Source organism: Balaenoptera borealis, assembly GCF_965194805.1.
Source record: "Balaenoptera borealis genome assembly, chromosome: 11".
Classification (NCBI taxonomy): domain Eukaryota; kingdom Metazoa; phylum Chordata; class Mammalia; order Artiodactyla; family Balaenopteridae; genus Balaenoptera; species Balaenoptera borealis.
This window is the reverse complement of record NC_138868.1, coordinates 5,222,732-5,243,619: the sequence shown is the minus strand read 5'-3', so window position 1 is coordinate 5,243,619 and position 20,888 is coordinate 5,222,732. Positions and strand designations below refer to the sequence as shown.

The following is a 20,888-nucleotide window of genomic DNA, read 5'->3' as shown; positions in this document are numbered from 1 at the left end:
CCCAGCGCCTGGCACAGCAAGTGTCCAGGAGAGATGCTGCTTTCAGCTGAGACTCCTGGGAGTGGGGGTAACCCCCACCCACCTCCTAAGCAAGAGTTCGGGGCACCCTGGAGACGCTGCGGGCTGGGGACTTGGGGCTGGCTGGGTTAGAATCCCCATCTGTCCCTCTCCTGTGTGGCCCCAGCCCGGCCACTGTCCCTCTCTGAGCCTGTTGTTTCATCTGTAAAGCTCAGACCATAACATCTGAGAATTATACGAGAATTTGTGTCAAGTGCTTGGCGCAGCGCTTAGCACACAGTAGGTGCTTAGTAAAGCTTTGCTAAGTGAGCACATGGATGAGTGCCAGCTGTGTCCAGGCACTGCACCCCAGTGGCCTCTGACTGCACCCCAGGGTCACACTGGCCTCTGTGGGTGGCTGCTGGGGGGAGCCAGGTGGTCCTGCCTTCAAGGCTGGGAGGGGGAAGGAGGCGGGGGCAGGGCCCCAGGACAAGGCCTGGGGTGGCCACTCCCTTAGGAAGGTGGGGAAAGGGATAGAAAAGCCTTCGCACCTATTGAGCACCTACTGTATACCAGGTGCATTCTAGATGTGCTCTGATTTCGCCCTCACTGCAGCCCTGTGAGGCAGGTCGAATCAATCCCAATTTGGGGGGAGGAAACGGAGGCCCAGAGAGGGGCCTAACTTGCTCGAGGTCACCCAGCAGGTGGGCTGTGGAGCCAGGTTTGAATCTGTCAGCAGGCGACGTGGTGAGGTGCTCTTGGGCAGGTCTGAGGCTCTGTGAGCCAGGCTCACCAGGTGAGGGAGGGAATGATGAATGAATGAATGAATGAATGATGCCTTAGCCCATGACCAGCTCATCCTCCCCCACCTCTGCCCGGAGAGGGAGGCCAACAGTGACACTCATGAGGGTCTTTTCATCCCGTTCTCCAAACTAAAACCCAGAGGAGTTGCAGAAGAGCAGGGCCTGGCTGGGCAGATGTGTCCCCTCCAACCTCTGTGCTCCCCCCAACACCCGCCCCACCGGCTGACCTGGGACCCCGGCAGAGCCTGCCACCCGCCGGAGCTGGTTCTAAGAGTGGCTCCTAGTGGTACCCCACGCAACATCCCCCATTTATCCCGAGCTCCCTGCGACAAGGATGTCACCCCTAGGTACCACGGAGCCCTTGGAGCTGCTTTTTTTTCTTTTTTTTAAAATTAATTAATTTGTCTGCGTCAGTTCTTGGTTGCAGCACACGAGCTCTTCTTTGCGGTGCACGGGCTTCTCTCTAGTTGTGGCGCGTGGGCTTAGTTGCCCCACGGCGTGTGGGATCTTAGTTCCCCGACTGGGGATCGAGCCCTCGTCCCCTGCATTGGAAGGCAGATTCTTAACCACTGGACCGCCAGGGACGTCCTGCTCCTGGAGCTCTGAGGATCAACAAGAGGCATCCAAACCGGAGAGGGGAGAGGGCCGGTCCCTGTTCCTCCCCAAGGGGCAGTGCCCCCTCAGACTGGCGAGCGCTTCACTCCCAGGCCAGGTTAGGACCCCTGTGTCAGGAGGACAGGCCTCTTTGGGGACTTCTCAGGCTGAATTCATGACAAGTTCAGGGTAACCCCAGCTGGAGGGATCCCCGGTCAGGGAGGGGCCGCTCAGGATCCTGCAATACCCCTCCCACCCACCAGTACCTCCCCAGGTGGGTCCCTGATTTGCCGTGTGGCCTTAGATCAGTGGCTGCCCCTCTCTGGACCTGGTTCCTGGCTGACCGCTGCCAGGCTCAGCTCCAGCCCAGCCCCGCCTGACACTGGCTCTGCCTCTGCCTGGCTCAGCTCCAGACAGCAGGGCAGGGCTATCACATGCTGAGCCACGTGACAGGCAGCGGCTGGGGGCTCCATCCCACGCAGAGGACGGGGCCCCTGCAGCCCCTTACCCCAGTCCCAAACGGCTGAAGCCTCCAGGGGCTACCAGAGCAGGTGTGGGCCGGGAGACCTCTCCTGCCCTCCCAGGTAGGCAGGGGCAGCGGGGAGGGCGGGGGCAGTGAGGAGCATCTCCCAGGTGCCCAGTCGGCCCAGAGGCCCTGGACCCGGATCCCAGGCAAGACCTAGGGCACCCAGGTGGAAGGGCAGCAGCGGGCCCAGGGCGACAGGCATGGGGCGATAGCACAAAGGATGTTCCTGTCCCCCTACCCGTAACCTAATCGCCTGCCTGTCTGACACCAGCACCTGCCAGGGGATCATCCCCCTCTGTGCTGGCTCTGACAGGTGTGCCCGGGGTGGGGGCGGGGTGAGGCAGAGGGGCAGGGACACAGGAACCTCATGGCGACACTTACATCATGACGGCTCACCTAGAGGGCAGAGGGTGGCGCTCTTTCCCGGGAGGTAGGAGGGAACAGCAGCGGGGTGGACCCAGCCCCGCTCTGGAGCAACAACCTTCTCATGTGGGTCCCAGCCTGTCACTCATGCCCTGTGCCCTCTCTCTGGACTTCCGTTTCCTCATTGTAAAATGTCAGGTTGCAGGGGTGACAGGTGCTGTGAGCAGGGTACTGGATGAGGTGGTGCTGTTGGACACAGACGCGCAGAGGGCAGGGACGAAGCCTGCAGCGGGCCTGGGCCCTGGGATTGTATTTCTGGACTCCAGCTGTCTTTGGATCTGACCTCTTCATTTTGCAGGTGGGAAACTGAGGCTCAGAGGGGCTGCCGGGGGTGGGGGGCGGCGGGTTGCGGGGAGCGAGGCTTTCCCTGCTACTCCAGGCCACAGCCTGCACCCCACACTGTAATTCCTGGGCCCACTACCCTGAGCTCATCCTTCATCCTTCCCATCAGGGGTCGAGATGGACCCCTCAGCTCAGAGCTTCCTGGAGACCTGCTGTGTGGCCCTGGCCTGGTGCTGGCCCTCTCTGCGCCCTGGCTCCTTCTCTGTGGTCCAGGAAAGGATCTAGAGGCCCCTGAGGGAAGTGATGGGGAAATCTCAGCCTGCAGCCTCCAGCCAGCCCAGAGTCAAAGTCAGGCACGAGGCCAGCGCAGCCCCGCCCCAGGGGCTGGCCCAGCCTTGGACATTTCGTAACGGAAGGGCAGCTGGATAGAGCAGGGCCGACCAGGAGGAAGGGCAGCTTGGCAGGGCCTCAGGTACGGTGTTCTGCAGAGGCTGGGGATATAGCAGCGAGCAGTCGGGGCCAGGGACCCGCTGGCAGGTTGGCTTGGGGACTCTGGGTTGCCGTCAGTCCCGGCAAGCCTGGCCAGTCACGGCCACGCACAGGGACTAGCTTTGTCTTCTCGGGGCTTCTCTGCTCGCCTGAGGAGAAAGGGGAAGGAGGAAGGGAGTTCCCTTTGCCCCAGCCTAAGAGAGCAAAGAGAGAGGGCCAAGAGTCCCCGAGGCCAGGCAGCACCCTTATTTTGTCTGAGCTGGACTGACGCCCCTCCTCTCCCTGGAGTTACCAAGGGAGCCAAGAGTCCCAGCTCTGGACCGGCCGCCCCAGGAAGGAATGCACCCCTGTCCCTGGGCGGGGGGGGGGTCGAGCATCCATTTGGCAACACATTTCCTGGGCAACTGCCACGCATGCCCGCTGCTGGGGTGGGCTACGCAGCGAGCGGTTCTGAGCGATCGTGTTGTTGGGAACGGACTCTGCCAGGGTCCACGAAGGAGAGACTTCTCCAGCATCAGGCAGCCGGTGGCACAGCCTCTCTGTGCGGCGGGCGGGGCGGGGGTTGGCTTGGCCCATGGCCAAGGGTTGGTCCCCAGCTCCCCACACCCACCATGGAAGGGAAGGGGCTGCTCCCCAGAGTTTGGGAGACCTTGTAAAAATCCAGGTTAAGGCTACACGGGGCGGGGAGGGGAGATCAGATTGGAGACTCTAGGGTACTGGGACCTGCAGAGCCTTCGAGGCAGCCCCGTGCCGTCCACCTTCTGACAGGCTGATGGGGGTCCCCTGGGCCCTCAGATCACCATGTTCACCTCTGTCACTCTTGCCAGCCCCGCATCCCTGCCCCCACCTGGGTCTCAAGTTGATGTCCTTGCCTCCCTGGTGCCCACACTGGGCCAAGGTCTCCTCGGGTTCCCACCCCAGGGTCTCCTCCCCGAGACCCCCCCAGCACAGCTGTCCTTTGCAGTCTGAATAACCATCGTTCAGAGCCATCCTCACTGAGCACTCACGGGGCTCGGCCCTGCACCAAGCACTTCACAGCACTATGGGGTACTTACAAGACACCATCCCCATTGCACAGATGGGAAAAGTGAGCCACAGAGAGGCCAAGCCACCTGCCCAAGGTCTCCTAGCTGATAAACAGAGTTACTGGGATTTGGACCCAGGTCCTCAGGCCCCCGACACGTCATACAGAGGGTGCTCTTAGAAGACCTGTGGTATAGACAGGGAAACCGAGGCAGAAAGGATGAGAGGGTGGGCAGAGGTGGGGGCTGAGAGGTAGCTCATCGGCAGGACCAGCCAGGGCCCAGGGACAGGGCTCGGGCAGCAGCTGTTTCTTGATGATGATTTGGAGGCAGCAGACCTGAGTGCCCGCCCCTTTTGTCACCCTCCTCGATGCCACATGACCTGGGCCTCAGCTTCCTACAGGGGTGCCATCCAAAAGCCATGCTGCACTCACATCAGGCACCCACGCTGGCACAGTGCCTGGCACAGTCAGTGCCTGGTCACTATTATTATTATTATTATTATAGAATCCCCAGGCTCACGGCCTTGAGGGAAGGTGGCTGGCCCTGGGGCCCGGGGAACCAGGCCCATCCCTTGTCGCATCAAGTCACTTAGCAACTCCCAGGGAGGTGGGCTCAGGGCCCCCAGACCACCCGATGAAGGAACCCCCTCATTTGTGTGTCCACAGTGGCTGCTCAGCTCCCTTGTGGGCTCACAGGCCCAGGGTCCCCCCAGGCCCAAGGCAGCCTTGCACATCTGCTTACCTGGGTTGAGTCCAGTTCCCTGCCCTGCAGCAGTCACCCCTTGGGGCCTCGGTCCTGATCAAACTGCAATATGGTGTGAGCTGGCCTCCGTGTTGCCAGGAGAGGCTGCTGGAATGTTCCAACCAGACCTCCACCCCCGCAGAGCTCCCCACCCCACACTGTACTCGGAGATGCACTATTCAAGTGACGTGCCTTGCATTTTTGTGGGTTCTGCAGACTCTTAGGAAAGTGCAAAGAACCTTATGGAGGCGGGAGAGGGGCGGGTGTGGTTTGCCCTCAGCATCCATCAGCAGAAGTCTGAAGGTGAGAGAGGATGGGGGGAAGGAAGAGGGATAAATATTTGTTGAATACTTGGTAACAATAACCACAGCTGACCGTTATTAAGCTCTTACCATGCATACAATGGCCGGTGCTTCATGTGGTGGAACGGTAGCACCCCCTTTTTACAGGCATGGAAACTGAGGCAGGGAGAAGATGAGTGACTTGCCCAAGGTCACACAGCCAGAGAGGCAGGGTCAGGGTTTGAGCTCAGGTGGCGGCTTTAGGGGTCAGCAAGTCTCTTGGCTCTTGGGTCTCTGGCCAGTATGCCTTCCTCCCTGGAGGAGGGTTGGAGCTGGGGACAAGCCTGGAGTGAGAGGGGCTCTGATGAGGTCCCTCTTCTGCTACAGTCACCCTCTCTGGGGGATGTGGTGCCCGCCCTGTGCCCGAGACAACTGCCCCATTTCTCCTGATCGGAGTAGGAGGCCCGTGGGGCCGGTTTGGCCCCCTTCGTGCCTATGGGGACAGCATAGGGCTCCAGCCAGGCTCTCAGCACAGAGTGCCCACCAGGCCAGGCCATCCTGTTGGCTGGAACAGCTCAGCCCTTGGGGTCATGGAGTCCTCCAGAAAACTTAAGGCCGTGGTGGCAGTAGTCACTTAACAATAGCTGGCAACCCTGAGGGCACTGACGCCCTGTCCTGGGCTTAGAACTGGCCAGCATGGTCTCATCCTTGATAAACACCCATCAGGTGGTAGGTGGAAGGGTGACCTTAACAGATGAGGAGATTGGGGCACAAAGACCCAAATGATAAGTTAAGTAGGCAAAGAGGGGTCCTGCTGCCCAGTCCAGTGGGAGGGGAAAGAGAGGGATGGGGAGGCGGGGCAGGGAGGTGGACAGAAGGAAACCAGGTATTTATCACAAGGTATGACACAGTGCGGTGGGGAGCAGAGCCAAGGGCCCACTGTGAGAATGTGTAAGGGAGTAATCATGGTGGGCTGCCTGAAGGAAGCATCAGCCAAGCAGAGACCAGAAGGGAAGTGAGTCAGAGAGAGAAGGAGGAAAGGGTCCCCACTGGTCCTTGGCACCAGACCGAGGACTGAGTGCATCAGAGAGCTCCTCTGATGAGCTTCAAGTAAGCAGGCGGGCGCCCGGGGGAATGTCAGAGCCCCTACCCTGTCTGCCAGCCCTGGCTGATGACAGCATGGAGGCATGACTGCCCCCTCACCCCTCACCCCTCACCCCTCAACATTCCCTGCTTCTCCAACACTGTGGCCGATGGGGCTGGGATGGGCAGCAGGGCCTCTGGGAGGTGGGGTTCTTCTTTCCCCGTCTTGCTGCGGAGCTGGGGCACAGGGAGAGGAGTCCTGTCACCCAGCCCTCTGAGCCACCACCAGCCAGCCTGGCCACCCTGGGCAGGGCCCCCAAGCTGGGGACAGTGGGAACAGAGCATTCCGTGTTGGGAATGTCCCAAAGTGGTGGTTGCTGGACTCTCCCTCTAGTTACCGAACTCCCCCTGCTTACTCCACTCAGGCCTGCTGGGGTAAGGGCTACCCGTCTCCAGCAGGGGCACCGGAGTAGGGTGGGGGCCATGGCTTAGGGCTAATTCCCGCGTGGCAGGAAGAAGCGTGACCCCCCTGGCTCCCTGCTCACTCTTAGGGGCCACGGAGTAGCTGTCCCCAAGCCCACACCCAGTCCCGTGACTGCCTTGGGGTCCAGAGCCCTCCTGCCCACTGGTTAAGAGGTGTGGTCTGTAGCTCTGTCAGTGGGTGTCCAAGTGTGCCCCTTGCGTGTGTGTTTGTGTGTGTGTATGTGTAGGTGGGGCAGCCCTGGTTCCTGGGCTTACGTGTGAGTCCCCATGGGGGCGCCCGTGGGCCCACGCGGGTGCAGGCAGGGGCGGTGGAGGGCGCCTGGAGGTGGGGCGCCCCGGCCCATGCTGCCCCGCCCGGCAGGATGGACCCCTTCGCGGACACGCTGCAGCGGTTGCGGGAGGCCTTCGGCTCGGGGCGCACACGGCCGGCCGAGTTCCGGGCTGCCCAGCTGAAGGGCCTGAGCTGCTTCCTGCAAGAGAACAAGCAGCTTCTGCAGGAGGCGCTGGCGCAGGACCTGCACAAGGTGGGTTGGGGGGAGGGGCAGGGGTGGGAGGAGGAGGGCAGGGGTGGGGAGGTTGAGACAGGGGAGATGGGGACAGCTGCATCCCCCATGAAGGGGAACTAAAAGCCGTCAAACCCCACCTCCTTTCCTGTGCCGTAACCCGCTCTTCTGCATTCGTTCATTTCTTCATTCACTCCACTACTATTTTTTTCTTTTTTTTGGTCGCGCGGTGCAGCTTGCGGGATGTTAGTTCCCCGACCAGGGATTGAACCCGCGGTAGTGAAAGTGCGGAGTCCTAACCACTGGACCACCAGGGAATTCCCCCACTCCACTACTATTTACTGAACACTTACTATGGGCCAGGCACTGTTGTAGGCTCTGGGGATACAACAAATAAAACAAAGTCCCTGTGTCCAGGGAGCTGGCCTCCTGGGGAGAGACACAACTAGACAGTAAATAAATACACAGTACGTTGGATGGTAATGAATGACATGGAGAGACACTCCCAGTGTGAAGGGGGTGAGAGAGGGCCAGGGTCAGGGTGCTGTTTTGTATGTGGGAGTCAGGGAAGGTTTCTCTGAGACAGTGGCATTTGAAGGAGGAGGGGGAAGGATCCACGTGGACAAGGGGGGGAAACAGCAGAGGGCACAGCATGTGCAAAGGCCCTGAGGCAGGAGGTGCTTGGTGTGTCTGTGCTTGAGGAGCAGCAAGGAGGCCAGAGTGGCTGAAGGGGAGTGGAAGAGGCAGAGGTATGCAAGAGATGAGGTCCAGGGAGCTGGGTCACACCGCTAGGGCCGCATGTGCAGGACTTCTGCTTCACTAGGTACTGTGGGCATCATGGCCTCTGTCCAAACCCTGGAGGCCTGGGGGCTCGGCCCCTCCCATCTCCAGCAGCAGCCACAGCAGGACCTCAAGAAATACACTTCCTTGTAGGCAGCCTTCCACCATCTCAGCTAGCAGGCCCCACCCGTGTGGCTGCCGCTACCCTAGGACAACTGTCCAGGGGCTTCTTCTCTGGACAAAATGTCCCTTGAGCGTGCCACAAAGGCCACGGTGTCCAAGCTCACCCCTGACGCCCCACTCCACTGGCCCCTCACCACCTGTAACTTTCCAAGGCTGTGACTCTTTACCAGCTGGCAAGGTGCTGTTTTGATACTTAACACCCAGGACAGGCCCACGGATTGCATATTGGCTGCCGGCCAGCCCCTGTGGTCACCACTTGTCCCCAGGGGGCTGCAGCAGTCCCACACTGGCTCATGCTGGGCGCTGAGCTCATCTTCACCCCAGACCTCCTGAGCCTGCGAGCAGAACCCTGGGGTCATCCCTTTCTGCCCTCCTGCCTCCCCTGCCCTTCCGGTGGGCCTACTGGCTCCACCCAGGTCATGAAAGAGATGCCGGCACTGGCAGGCCTGGGCGGCCCTCTGCAGCCTCCTTGGGCCCCAGCTGATTTGCAGGCACCCAGCCAGGTGTCCAGAGCAGTCACGGACTTCGAGACTAGTATCTTGTGGCATCTGGGGTCATGGATTGGGCACCCCCGTTCACGGGGGCAGCAAAAGCTGGCCACAAGGACTTGTCCTGAGGACGTGGCCTCCTGGTGACGCCTACTCCCTTTCTCAGGGTCCTCAAACCTTCTATTTATCACCACACTCCAGGACTGTAGCCAGGTGAGACCCGGGCTCCCTCGTCAGCCATTTCTGGAATCATCTGCTATCCCATTTATGAAACCAGGGCACCAGGTCGTACTCTCCTTGGCTCTCTGACACCCAAGGGGCCTGGCTTTGCCTCCCTGTGGGGAGTGTCCATTCACTGGACCTGGTCCAGGACAGAGGGGGCTCACACCCCCTACCCTGGCATGTCGGGCTCCCTGGGGACTGACACCCCACTGAGCCTCTGCCCTGCCCACCAGCTGGCCTGGCCTGGCCACCTCCGTGAGACCTGACCCGATGGTCTATCTGGTCCCTGTTCTCCCTACGGCTCAGATTTCACCTCCTGCCTGCAACTCTCAAGGCTCCAGGAGCCCGTGCCCCACAAAGGGAGCAGAAGCCCAGAAAATCCAATCTGGTCCCTGCCTCTGGTCTGGTCCCTCCCTCTGGGCTCGGCCAGCCCTGTCCCCCACCCTCCCAGCAGGCAGCAACTGCCCTGTCTGACCTGCACAAATCCTCCCATTTAACCCCCCGACAGCCCTTCCAGGTAGAGGTGGTCACACCCAGTCACCCCCAGAGGAGACTCAGAGAGGGCATGTTCTTGCCTAAGGGCACAGAACCCTGGCTCAAAACAGCCTACTCTTCCAAGCTCCTGGCATTCAGCAGGGTCCAGATCATCCCTTAAACAGGCCCAAACCTCACTCAGGTCACAGGAGACCTCGCTGGGCAGGAGTGTGGGCTGTGGACACAGACATAGTAGAAGGCATGCCTGAAGCAGGCTCAGCTCCTAGAAGCGCTGGTGGGCGTGGCTTCTCCCTCCCAAGGTCCCTGCACCCTCCCCCTCTCCCCAAGGCTCAGCTCTGGCACTCCTGGGCCCATCGCCCTCTCTTCTGACAGGAAGGAACTTGCGCCATAATGGCTGAGTCTCAGGCATCAGGACAGCCTGGCTCTTGTGTCCTAGGCCATGGGCCTCCAGCTGCCTGCAGCCCACAGGCTGGGTCCCTCCTCCCTCGTGGGGGTGGGGCAGGCATGCCGGCAGGCAGAGATCAGGACAAAAGCCCTATTGATTTTCTCCTTTTTCCGACTCCTGCCCTTGAAATCTGCCCTGGCCCCTGGGCTGTGGGAACTGATGGCAGAGACAACTGTCCCCAGTGACCAGTCCCCAGTGACCCAGAGACACCTGTCCCCAGTGTCCCCTGCAGACTGACATCCACACAGCAGGCCACAGAGGGCCACACAGACAGTCCTGTTCAAACTGAAGTTAGATCCTGTCCCTGCTCTGCTCAACAGTCCTCACCCCAGCTGCCTGGCCTCATCACCTCGCCCGCTCTTCTCCCTGCTAATCAGGAATATAGCAAGCCTGAACCTGCCCCAGGGCCTTTGCACAGGACACACCATCTGCCTGGAATATTCTGCCTCCAGGTATCCATGGGCTCCTTCCCTCCCTTTCCTCACTGCTCAAATGTCACCCCATCCCAGAGGCTGGCACTGACCATCTTATATAAAATAGAGCAAAGACACACACACACATACATGCGCACATGCACTCACACGCACGCACACACACTCCAGCCGTCTCTATCCCTCCTATCCTGTTTCATCCCCTCCCATTGCGCTTGTCACGTCCTAATGGAGCAGTCAGTGTTATCATCACGTCGACCGTCCCTGCTACAATGTCAGCTCCGTGGGGCAGGTTTTCTGTCTGTTTCAGTCGCCGCTGCATCCCCAGCACAGAAACAGCACCCACACACTGTAACCATTCAGTGAACATGGAGTGAATGAATGAATGAATGAATGAGTGGATAAGACAGGCGTTGCCTGGGGAGGCTTTGCCCACCCCACGGCTCCGGCCACCTGCGGATCCTGGGTACCCTGGCCCAAGCCCTGCCCCTGCCCCTCCCCCTCCCCTGCAGTCCGCCTTCGAGTCAGAGGTGTCTGAAATCAGCATCAGCCAGAACGAGATTAACTCGGCCCTTAGGAACCTGCGGGCCTGGATGAAGGATGAGAAAGTGCCCAAGAACCTGGTGAGTGACCCTGGGGGTCAGGGCCGCAGGCAGCCTCTCTGGGTGGCAGGTGGTGCTGAGGGGCTGGGGTCTTGGCACCTCACCGTTCACCATCACTCCGGCCCCGGCCCAGGCCACGCAGCTGGACTCGGCTTTCATCCGGAAGGAGCCCTTCGGCCTGGTGCTCATCATCGCCCCCTGGAACTACCCTCTGAACCTGAGCCTAGAGCCCCTGGTGGGCGCCCTCGCGGCAGGTGAGAGGGAACCACCACCTTCTCCCCCCACCCCCCGCCCATCCCCCCAGCCTCACAGCCGCCCACAGAGCCAGGGAGGAGGGGGGAGCTGGCACCAGGTGGCTAAGAAGGCCTGGTTCCCATCTGGCCCAGCATCTCCAGGCTGTGTGGCCTTGGGGCCAGCACGGCACCTCTCTGAGCCATATTCTTCACCTGAAGGTGGAGTGAGGCCGGCACCTGCCCTGCAGGTGTGAGGACTGAATGGAGACGGGGAGTGGCTACAACTGGCCCCCTCCTCTCCCCGCCCCGCCCCTCAGGGAACTGCGTGCTGCTGAAGCCCTCGGAGATCAGCAAGAGCACTGAGAAGGTCCTGGCCGAGGTGCTGCCCCGATACCTGGACCAGGTGAGCAGGGCCAGGTACAGACCAAGCAGCTACACTGGGGCTGAGCAGGGCTAAGCAGGCCCCCCTGGGCCGGGCAGCCCTTGGCGTGGCTCCTTAGACAGGACGTGAGTTCCAGCCTCAGTCCTGCCCCCTCTGGGTTGTGTGGCCTTGGCCAGGTCACCGCCCCTCTCAGCCTGTTTCCCTCTGAGTGAAACAGAGGGGTGGGGCCTGTCCCCCAGGGGTCCCTATCTGTCTCTGGTCAGCCCTGCTGGCCCAGCCCCGGCCTCAGTCCCAACCCCAAACCCGCCAGGCCCCAACCTTACACCTGTTGGGCTGGGACTGCCTGTGCCCAGTGCCCCTGGGGAGCTCCCCGCTCCCCGCCCGACCCAGCCCACCTGGAGCCCTGGCACCTGTGGGTCAGGCCAGGCAAGGGGGGAGCCGTCCCAGGCAGGCAGGCAGGCAGGTGCCCTGTGGGCTCTCAGGCTGGGGTCCCAGAGGGAGCCCTCCGCCCGTCTGCCTTGCAGAGCTGCTTCGCCGTGGTGCTGGGCGGGCCCCAGGAGACCGGGCAGCTACTGGAGCACAAGTTCGACTACATCTTCTTCACAGGTGAGGCGCCAGTTTGGGGGCTGTGCAGGATGGGAGAGGTGAGAGGCTTGAGCCCAGCCCCACCCTCAGGGGTCTCATCTCCAACTCTGAGAGGGGCTGCAAGGAACAGAAGCAGACAGCCAGCCAGGGACGATGCAGACTGGGGCAAGTGCTGGGTGGTGCTCTCGGCCCCAGGACGAGCTTGCTCCGCGCTCCCTGAGCAGGCTGGGGAGCAGCCCCGGGCCCCTGGGGACCCTTGGGAGGGATGGGCCCCATCCCGGAAACAGGCCTCTCCACCACTCACAATCTCACACATCACAGCACCTGCCCTGGCTGAGCTCCCGCTGTGCCAGGCACTCATTCAGGAGCCCACGGCCCTTCTGGAGGGCTGGACAGATGAGGGTTTGGGGGCTCGGGTGACAAAAAGATGCAGTGCCCACTGCACTGGCCAGGATTGGGGCAGGCTGTATTTTGCTCCCAGAGGTCACCTGCCATCACCCTGACATGTGCCCATGTGGTCCAGACACCACCTAGCTTCCAGTGACCAGGACGGAGCTTCCAGAAGAGATGGAAGGGCGGAGGATACAGACAAGACGAGGCCCTGGGGGAGGGAGGAGCAGACCCGCCTCCTGTGCTGCACACCTCGTCCCCATCAGAGCAGGGGACGTGCCGTCTCTGCCTTTCTGCTGCCCAGACCCTGCCACGAGCCCAGGACAAGGCCTGCCAGCCGCCACCTTAACAGACAGGGAGGGCGACTGTGGGAGCAGAGGGGCCAGGGTCCTCAGCTGCTCCTACGGATTCCCAGGGGGTGGGAGCACCAGGAGGAGGAAGCCGGGGGTGGGGCCTGACCACCCTCCACCATCACACCCCGAAGCTCGGTGGACTCTGGGCCCTGGCCCCCCAGGACCGAGGGTGCAGAGGCAAGGCAGGCAGACCCCCGGAGGCCAGCTTCTACACCAGGTCCCCGAGGCAGTCTGTGCAGAGGCCGATGGACCGCCAGAAGCTACTCTGCCATAATCTCCTGACTTCTCCAGGCCTCAGTTTCCTTATTGGTATGATAGGGGCCATCCCCAAGTCACAGGCCTGTCTTAAGGACAAATGAATGAATGAAAGCCTTTGTCACAGCATGTGGCCTGGGCAACATCCACTCACTCACTCAGTGAATGTTTACTGAGAGCGCAGGCGGGCACCGCGAGGCCTTGGGATAAAGCAGGGCTAGGAAGACAAAGCCTCCTACACTGTCCTGGAGCCCCTGCAAAGGTGATCAGGGTGGAGGTGGGGAATTCAGTTGTGGGCGTGGTCAGGACGGCCTGACAGACAAGGAGGTGTTTGAACAAAGATAGGAAGAACTAAGGAAGGAGCCGTGGTAGGGGGAGGCCCCTGGGGCAGGCTCAGCCGACACGGGGGCCTGGATGGGAGGGAACGAGGGCAGGGAAGCAGGAGGAAGTGAGACCAGAGGGGTGACTGGGCTCTGGGCTCCCTCGGGCCGTGGTGGCTGGCGAGAAAGGCCAGGGTCATCACGACAGAAATGGCAGCGTGGGACCCTGGGCCAGGCATGGGCAAGAGTGTCTCGAGGCCTGGGGGCGCTGTCAGGAGTGTTTGGGGGTGGCTGAGTGGAGGAGGGGACAGTGAGACCCAGGACACCAGCCCAGAGGAGAGGTGGGGACGTAGAGGAAGCGGGGGCAGACGGCGGGTGTGGAGGGCGCCTCGGCTGCCAGGTTAGGTCAGGGAGGGGAGACCCAAATGTGGACCAGCTAGAGCTGGAGCCGGCCCATAGGAGTCACTTTCAGAGGAGAGTGGAGGGTGGGGAGGGACTTCGGGCGGCAGGTCAGAAAGAGTCGCCTGCAGGCCCAGCTGGGATCAGAAGCAGGGAGACGGGGGGTTCCTGGGTGTCTACCTGGGCAGGTCAGGAGAGGGAGCCGGGCCTGGCTTGCAGCTGTGGGCAGAGCTCCTCGGGGACCTTCCACTGTGTGGGGCTGGTGGGGGAGGGTGGGAGGAAGTGGAGGGGGGACGACCTGAAAAAGGTCCCAGTGCAGCAGCAACTGACAAGGAAAAGCCAGGTGAGGGTGACTCTCGCCCCCCCACCCCTGCCCCACCCTCCGCTCTACTGCCTCTCCAGGGAGCCGCAGGGCAGGGAGTGAGCCCCCTTGAGGGGTCCCAGCCCTGGGCTGAGGCCATCCCGCCTGGTCCAAGTGACCGAGAGCCACTCTGGTTCCTTCCACCCCAGGGAGCCCCCGAGTCGGGAAGATCGTCATGGCTGCTGCCGCCAAGCACCTGACGCCCGTCACGCTGGAGCTGGGGGGCAAGAACCCCTGCTACGTGGACGACAACTGCGACCCCCAGACCGTGGCCAACCGCGTGGCCTTCTTCCGCTATTTCAACTCCGGCCAGACCTGCGTGGCCCCCGACTATATCCTGTGCAGCCCCGAAATGCAGGCTCGACTGCTGCCCGCCCTGCAGAGTGCCATCACCCGTTTCTATGGCGAAGACCCCCAGAGCTCCCCAGACCTGGGCCGCATCGTCAGTGAGAAGAATTTCCAGCGGCTCCGGGGCCTGCTGAGCTGTGGCCGAGTGGCCATCGGGGGCCAGAGTGATGAAAGCGATTGCTACATCGGTGAGTCCCGCCCTCCCTGCCACTGTGCCCCACTCCCAGCCCACCCCAGCTACGGCCCCTCCACGCTGGGGGCCACAGCTGGGCCCCGAGTCTGGGCCCAGCCTGTAACCTGGGGCCCTGAGGCTCCCCGACCCCACTGCTAGAGCCCAGCCTGGTCCACGGCTCTGGTGCCACGATTCTGTGACACTAGTGTTCCGCCTTGCCGTGTCTGAGCCTGTGACCCCACGACTCAGCACTCTGGCCCAGGCTCTGGATTCTCCAAGCTCAGACCCCAGAGTTCTAGGGCTCAGGCTCCAAACTTCAGCCCCAAGCTCTGCTGCTCCAGGGGGTCATGACCCCAGGTGCTATGAGCCCACGGTTCCTGGTTCTGAACTTCAACAGCCCGTCCTGAGCATCCCCTATGCTGTGAACAGAGCAGCCCCAGTTTCCTGGGCCGAACGGCTCAGAGGGTGGCGCTGCTCCCCAACAGGCTGGGACCTGGGACCTCGGGTCCGGTCACCCTCTGACTGTAAGACCAAGGCTCAGGGGCTCTCTGGGCCCCACGGGCCCCGGTCAGGCTGGGGAGCCCCTCAAGGTCACTTCCCGGGGGCTGTGGGGAGATCACCTTCCCCAGAACGTCCCTGAGCCTGGGGCCCTGGGGCCCTGGGGCCCTGAGCCCTGCCTGCCCAAGGCCCCACCCCTGGGGCTGAGCCGTGCCCTGTGCCCGGGCAGCTCCCACGGTGCTGGTGGACGTGCAGGAGACAGAGCCGGTGATGCAGGAGGAGATCTTTGGGCCCATCCTGCCCATCATGAACGTGGGGAGCCTGGACGAGGCCATCGACTTCATCAACCGTCGGGAGAAGCCCCTGGCCCTGTACGCCTTCTCCAACAGCAACCAGGTGGGGCTGGGCAGAGGTGGGCGCAGGTGGCAGCAGTGGAGGGTGGAGTGAGGTCAGCAGACGGTGAGGTGGCTCCAGGACCAGAGTGGACCAAGGGGCCTGGCAGGAGGGGAGGGGGTCCTGGTCCCTCGGGGACAGTCATAGGAGCTCTGGGACGGTGGTGTTGTCTTGGCTCTGTCCCTCTCCTTTCTCCTCGGGGCAGCAGGGCCTCCCCCTGCCCTCCAGTCTAGGCCACATTCTCCTGGGCCTTTAGTGGGCGGCTCCCCAGGGTCTTCTCTAGGGTCCAGTGTCCCCTCTAGGTCAGCCCCACCTCCATTCTTCTGCATCATCATGGCCTGGTGGCGGCAGTGTCCCCTTTCTCTGCCTGGCTCATGGAAGGCACACACGACATGGGATGGCATGACTGGGGGAGGATGAATGACCAGGACATGCAGGCCCAAGAATGAGCCCTGGTCCCCTGCCCCTCCCTGGGATTTCTGAGTCAGCGGATGGGGGTCCACTCCACCCACCAGCAGGCAAGCCTCGACCTAGCTGTTACCTGAGGGTCACACGTTGCAACTAACTATAGCCAAGTTTTCGTGCAATTACTGTTTAGTGTCTACTAATCTCTTCCTCCCCCTTTCTTCTTCTTTTTTATAAATTTATTTATTTATTTTTGGCTGCACTGGGTCTTCGTTCCTGCATGTGGGCTTTTCTCTAGTTGCGGCAAGCGGGGGCTACTCTTTATTGCAGTGCACAGGCTTCTCATTGCCGTGGCTTCTCTTGTTGCGGAGCATGGGCTCTAGGCGCGTGGGCTTCAGTAGTTGTGGCTCACGGGCTCTAGGCGCGCAGGGCCTCAGTAGTTGTGGCTCACGGGCTTAGTTGCTCCGCAGCATGTGGGATCTTCCCGGACCAGGGCTCGAACCCGTGTCCCCTGCATTGGCAGGCAGATTCTTAACCACTGTACCACCAGGGAAGTCCCCCCACTACCCCACCCCACCGCCCTCATTCTTCAAATACACCTACAGACTGAAGAGGAAAGGCCTTCATTAAGTCAAGCAAGGATCAAGTTCATGTTTCCAAAACCCAAATCTCAATGTCCTCCCTGTGCTGCACACAGGCCCCCCGCTGCGTCCCTGCCCCCACCCCACCCCTGGCCTCCCCACCTGCCCTTCACTCTGCCTGGGGGGCCCTCCTACTCATCTCTGCCCCCCCTTGAGACTCAGCAGGCACCTCACATCCCTCCCGGGAACGCCTCCCTGACTGCCCGCCCCTCACCCTGCACCCTCCACGTCCCCAGGAGGATGCTGGGTTTCCCGCCTCCCCATCAGGCCTGAGTCTGTGTCCACAGTCACCTGCATGGGCCACAAGCAAGGGACGCTCAAGAAACACGTCTCCAGTTGGGGATGGGTGGCAGGCTGCTCCACAGCCACCCCCTTCAGCCCTCACGGTGGCCTCAGACCCTGCAGAGGGTCCCAGGGCCCTGAGGGGGCCGGACAGAGCCCCCGCGGCCCCGGCAGCTCCGCCACCAGCCTCATAGCTGCTTCTCTCCCAGGTGGTCAAGCGGGTACTGGCCCAGACCAGCAGTGGGGGCTTCTGTGGGAACGACGGCTTCATGCACATGACTGTCGCCAGCCTGCCTTTCGGAGGAGTGGGTACGTGCCGGCAGAGCCATGCCATCTCTTACCGTCATCTCTCACCCTGCTCCCCTCTGCAGAGTCTGAGGCGGAACCTTCCATACCTGTCTCTGCACGTACATATGTAGGTGGACCCACAGATACACAGTTTAGGTTTTTTTTAAACATCACTGTGATTGCTAGGGCTTAGCGCATGCAGGGCGGCCTTGGGTGTTCTCTTTACTCCACAGTGAGGCTACATGCTGCTCCTTTAACCCCTCCTGTGTCCCCTCTGTCCCATGCTCGGCATGTCGCACAGGAGACAGGGGCTCCTGCCGGCTCCCCCCTCCACCAAGCCCCAGCAGCCCCCAGTACCGCTGTGAAGTCCTGGCCTCTGAGGCTGGTCCCAGCAAGCCTGACGGCTGTGTGGTGTGAGGCCACCACTTCCCCTCTCTGAGCCCACCTCCTCCTCAGAGGACGAGAGGGCCAGAGACTTGCGGTCCCACCACCTGCCCACACCTGGCACTAGAGTCAATGACCAGCAGGTCCTGGCGGGCTGCCCTGGTGGGCCTGGACCCTCCCTGGGGAGCGGCTGGTGTCACAGGAGCACACGGCAGGCTGAGATCGATGCTGTGGTGGTGGAGGTCCAGGGCTGCGCACCGCTGCTGTCCCCGGTTCTGGAACCCCTTTCCCCAGCACCCCCCCCTCAGGGAAGCGTGGGGGTCTGTCTGCGGGGCAATCTGGTCCTGCTGCTTCCCTGACAAAGCCTTCCACGGCGCCCAGGCCCTCAGACGGAGCCAGGGCTCTGACTCAGCTTCCTGAGGCCGCCCTTCCTGGTCTGGCCATGGAGTCCTGCTCCCGCCTCCTTCCCCGCTTCCCTGGTTGCTGCCCCAGACACACAGAACTCTGCCCAAGTCCCAACACACCACGGTCAGCCACCTCCAAGGCTCCCTGAGTTGTCCCCGAGCCTGGGACCCTCTTGCCCCACACACCCACTTTATCTGGTCAACTCCACATCCCTCAGGCCTCACCCACTCAAGGAAGCCCTCCTGGATTACCCCTGATTCCACCAGGCTGGGTCCCCTGGACTTCCCACTGCCGGGTCCTTGACTGCCTCCCTACCTGGACATTGCGACTCATAACAACACAGCACTTACTGTATCTATGGGTCTGAACACTTGCCCAATCCCCGTAACTCTAGAAGGTGGGTGCCCCTGTCACCCCATGTCACAGAGGAGACCAAGGCGAAGTCACTTGCTTAAGGTGACATGGCTACTTCAGAGCTGAGATTCAACCCTGGGCAGCTGCCCTGGAATCCACTTTTTTTTTTTTTTTACTTTCCCTCTTTTTTTTCTAATTGAAAATGTTGATTTACAATGTTGTGTTAGTTTCAGGTGTACAGCAGTGATTCAGTTATATATATATACACGCTCTTGTTTTCAGATTCTTTTCCATTATAGGTTATTACAAGATACTGAATATAGTTCCCTGTGCTATACAGTAGGTCCTTGTTTATCTATTTTATATAGAGTAGTGTGTATCTGTTAATCCCAAATTCCCAATACATCCCCCACCCCCCAGAATCCACTCTTGGCCACTGTCTACCCATCGTGCCCCAGCACCTGCTGTCCCCAATATTTATTTGAGTGGGTGCTGGGGCCAGGCTCAGGGCTAAGCCCTTTACCCACAGCATCTCATGATTAGCCCACTTTACAGCTGGGGAAACCAAGGCTCGGGGGGTGAAGTAGCCCACCCAGGTCATACTGTGTGACTGGCAGAGCCCAGGTCTGTCTGACGCTCCTCGGCTGGCCACTGGGGGCCTGACTGCTGTGTTCTCTGTCACTGTACAGGCGCCAGTGGGATGGGCAGCTACCACGGCAAGTTCTCCTTCGACACCTTCTCCCACCACCGCGCCTGCCTGCTGCGCCGCCCTGGGCTGGAGAAGGTCTACGCTCTCCGCTACCCGCCCCACACTCCCCGCAACCTGAGTGTGCTGCTCATGGCGATGGAGACCCGCAGCTGCAGCTGCGCCCTGCTCTGAGCCAACCCACGCACAGGGGCTCCGAGCATCCCTCCCAGCTTATGTCTACGCGTCCTCCGCTGCCGTGGCCACCTGAGGCTGGTGGAGACACGACCTGGGATCCACGACACAGGAGGAAAACACCTGCCGGGGCCACGGCCCAGACCAGTGCTTGCCCTCCTCCCTCCTGGGGCTTCTCTTTTCAGGCCCTAAGCTGCCCCCCAGCCAGGATGGGCCAAGGTTTGGGAGCATGGGAAACAGTGCAGTAACCTGCCCTCCCGCTCCCACGCTGGCCACCTGTGTTCCGGGAGACGAGGGCAGATGTGGGCACCTCTCAGGACCCCCCTTTCTGTGGAGGGTGCAGAAGGGGTCCTGGCATCTAGTCCATGACACACTGCGGGCCTGCTGTGACCTGGGTCGTCCCTGCCCTCTCTGAGCCTTGTTCCCTATCTGTTGCACAGAGGAGGTGATTAACACCTCCTGAGATCACCGTGAGGATTAAATGTTGGAGCTTAATTGCCGACTCCAGGCTCCAGGCGTCCTGTCTCCTCATTTGGGAGGGGGGAGGCTGCTTCCCTCTACTCTCTCCGCACCTCTCCCTCCAGGTCAGGTTGATGAGATGCCCACGGTAGGATCTCCCTTCCCTTCACTTCGGGCCTCTTAGGAGCTCTGAACTGGCTCCTGTCCCCCAGGTGGCTGGCCCTGGGCACCTTCCCCTCACCGTGTCCCACACTGGACTCTTCCTCTTCCCTGTCCTCCTGGGCCCCCATGCCATGCAGTGATCCCCCATCCACTCAGCCACAAAGCCAAACTCCCGGGCCTCCTGCTAGACACTCCCTTCTCACCTCCCAAGTCCCATCTTTGAGCAATTCTTGATGATTCTATAAAATACCGCAGACTTCTCCAATCCACACACTAATCGCTGGGCCCCGGGCCATCCATCACCTACCCTCTTACCCCGGGGCCCAGCCCTTCCCCTCAGAGATCTTCCCAAAGCCCACTGGACCATACTAGCCCTCAGCCTGAACTCAGTGGTTCCCCTGGCTCACAAGTCTGGACTCATAACAATCCTTGGGAGGCTCCGCACAGCCCTGTGCACGCCACCCCCCCCCCCAATCCTTGTCCTCTTCTAATGCACTGGATGTGTCCTCCTTCTCTGGTGGACCTCCGCACAGGAGCTGGGCATGCTCTCTGGCCCTTCTGGTTCTGCTCGACTCCTCCTTGCGCTCTGCTTGGATATCACCTCCTCTAGGAAGCCCTCCCTGACCACCTTCCACTCCCCCCAACACACAGGCGGCCTCAGGGGCTTTCTCAGTGTCCGCAGCCTCTGGGGTCCCTCTGCCACACAATTCACTGGGAGGAAACACGGGTTTGGGGGCTGTTGAGGGACGGGGCTACCGGGTCATACAGATCCAGGAGTGGTTCAGGCGGCCGCACTTCGCAGATCTAAGGCTTGGGCCAAGTTACTACACAAGTCCGTGCCTCAGTTTCCCCATCTATAAAGCGAGAATAATCGTTCCTCCCCACAGGGCTGCCGGGAGGATTAAATGAAGACGCCAGGATGAAGGCTTAGCATAGAGTAGGCATGGCTCCCGCGCGGAATCACCACAGGCTACGATTCTCATCACCGTTATCACACACGCCCCGCCGAGGCCGAGCAGGTATCCTCCGGCCCAGGGCGCCGGGTCCTTCATGAGCCGCAACC

General features: G+C 61.3%; 1 protein-coding gene across 7 annotated transcripts; it reads left to right on the top strand.

Annotated features, from left to right (window-relative positions):
* The first annotated feature begins 1,337 nt into the window (after positions 1 to 1,337).
* Positions 1,338 to 19,713, top strand: ALDH3B1 (aldehyde dehydrogenase 3 family member B1). Of its 7 annotated transcripts, none has more exons than XM_082343953.1 (10): positions 1,338 to 1,978; positions 7,089 to 7,251; positions 10,787 to 10,897; positions 11,010 to 11,130; positions 11,427 to 11,512; positions 12,016 to 12,097; positions 14,304 to 14,690; positions 15,402 to 15,568; positions 17,103 to 17,202; positions 19,014 to 19,713. In XM_082343953.1, the coding sequence occupies exons 2-10, from the start codon at positions 7,090 to 7,092 to the stop codon at positions 19,202 to 19,204; spliced, it is 1,407 nt and encodes a 468-aa protein (XP_082200079.1). In that variant the 5' UTR covers positions 1,338 to 1,978; position 7,089; the 3' UTR covers positions 19,205 to 19,713. The 7 variants fall into 7 exon arrangements, with proteins under 7 accessions (XP_082200079.1, XP_082200076.1, XP_082200078.1 ...); XM_082343950.1 differs by having other exon boundaries at positions 6,796 to 7,251; XM_082343952.1 differs by lacking the exon at positions 1,338 to 1,978 and adding an exon at positions 2,562 to 2,641.
* The last annotated feature ends 1,175 nt before the right edge of the window (positions 19,714 to 20,888 follow it).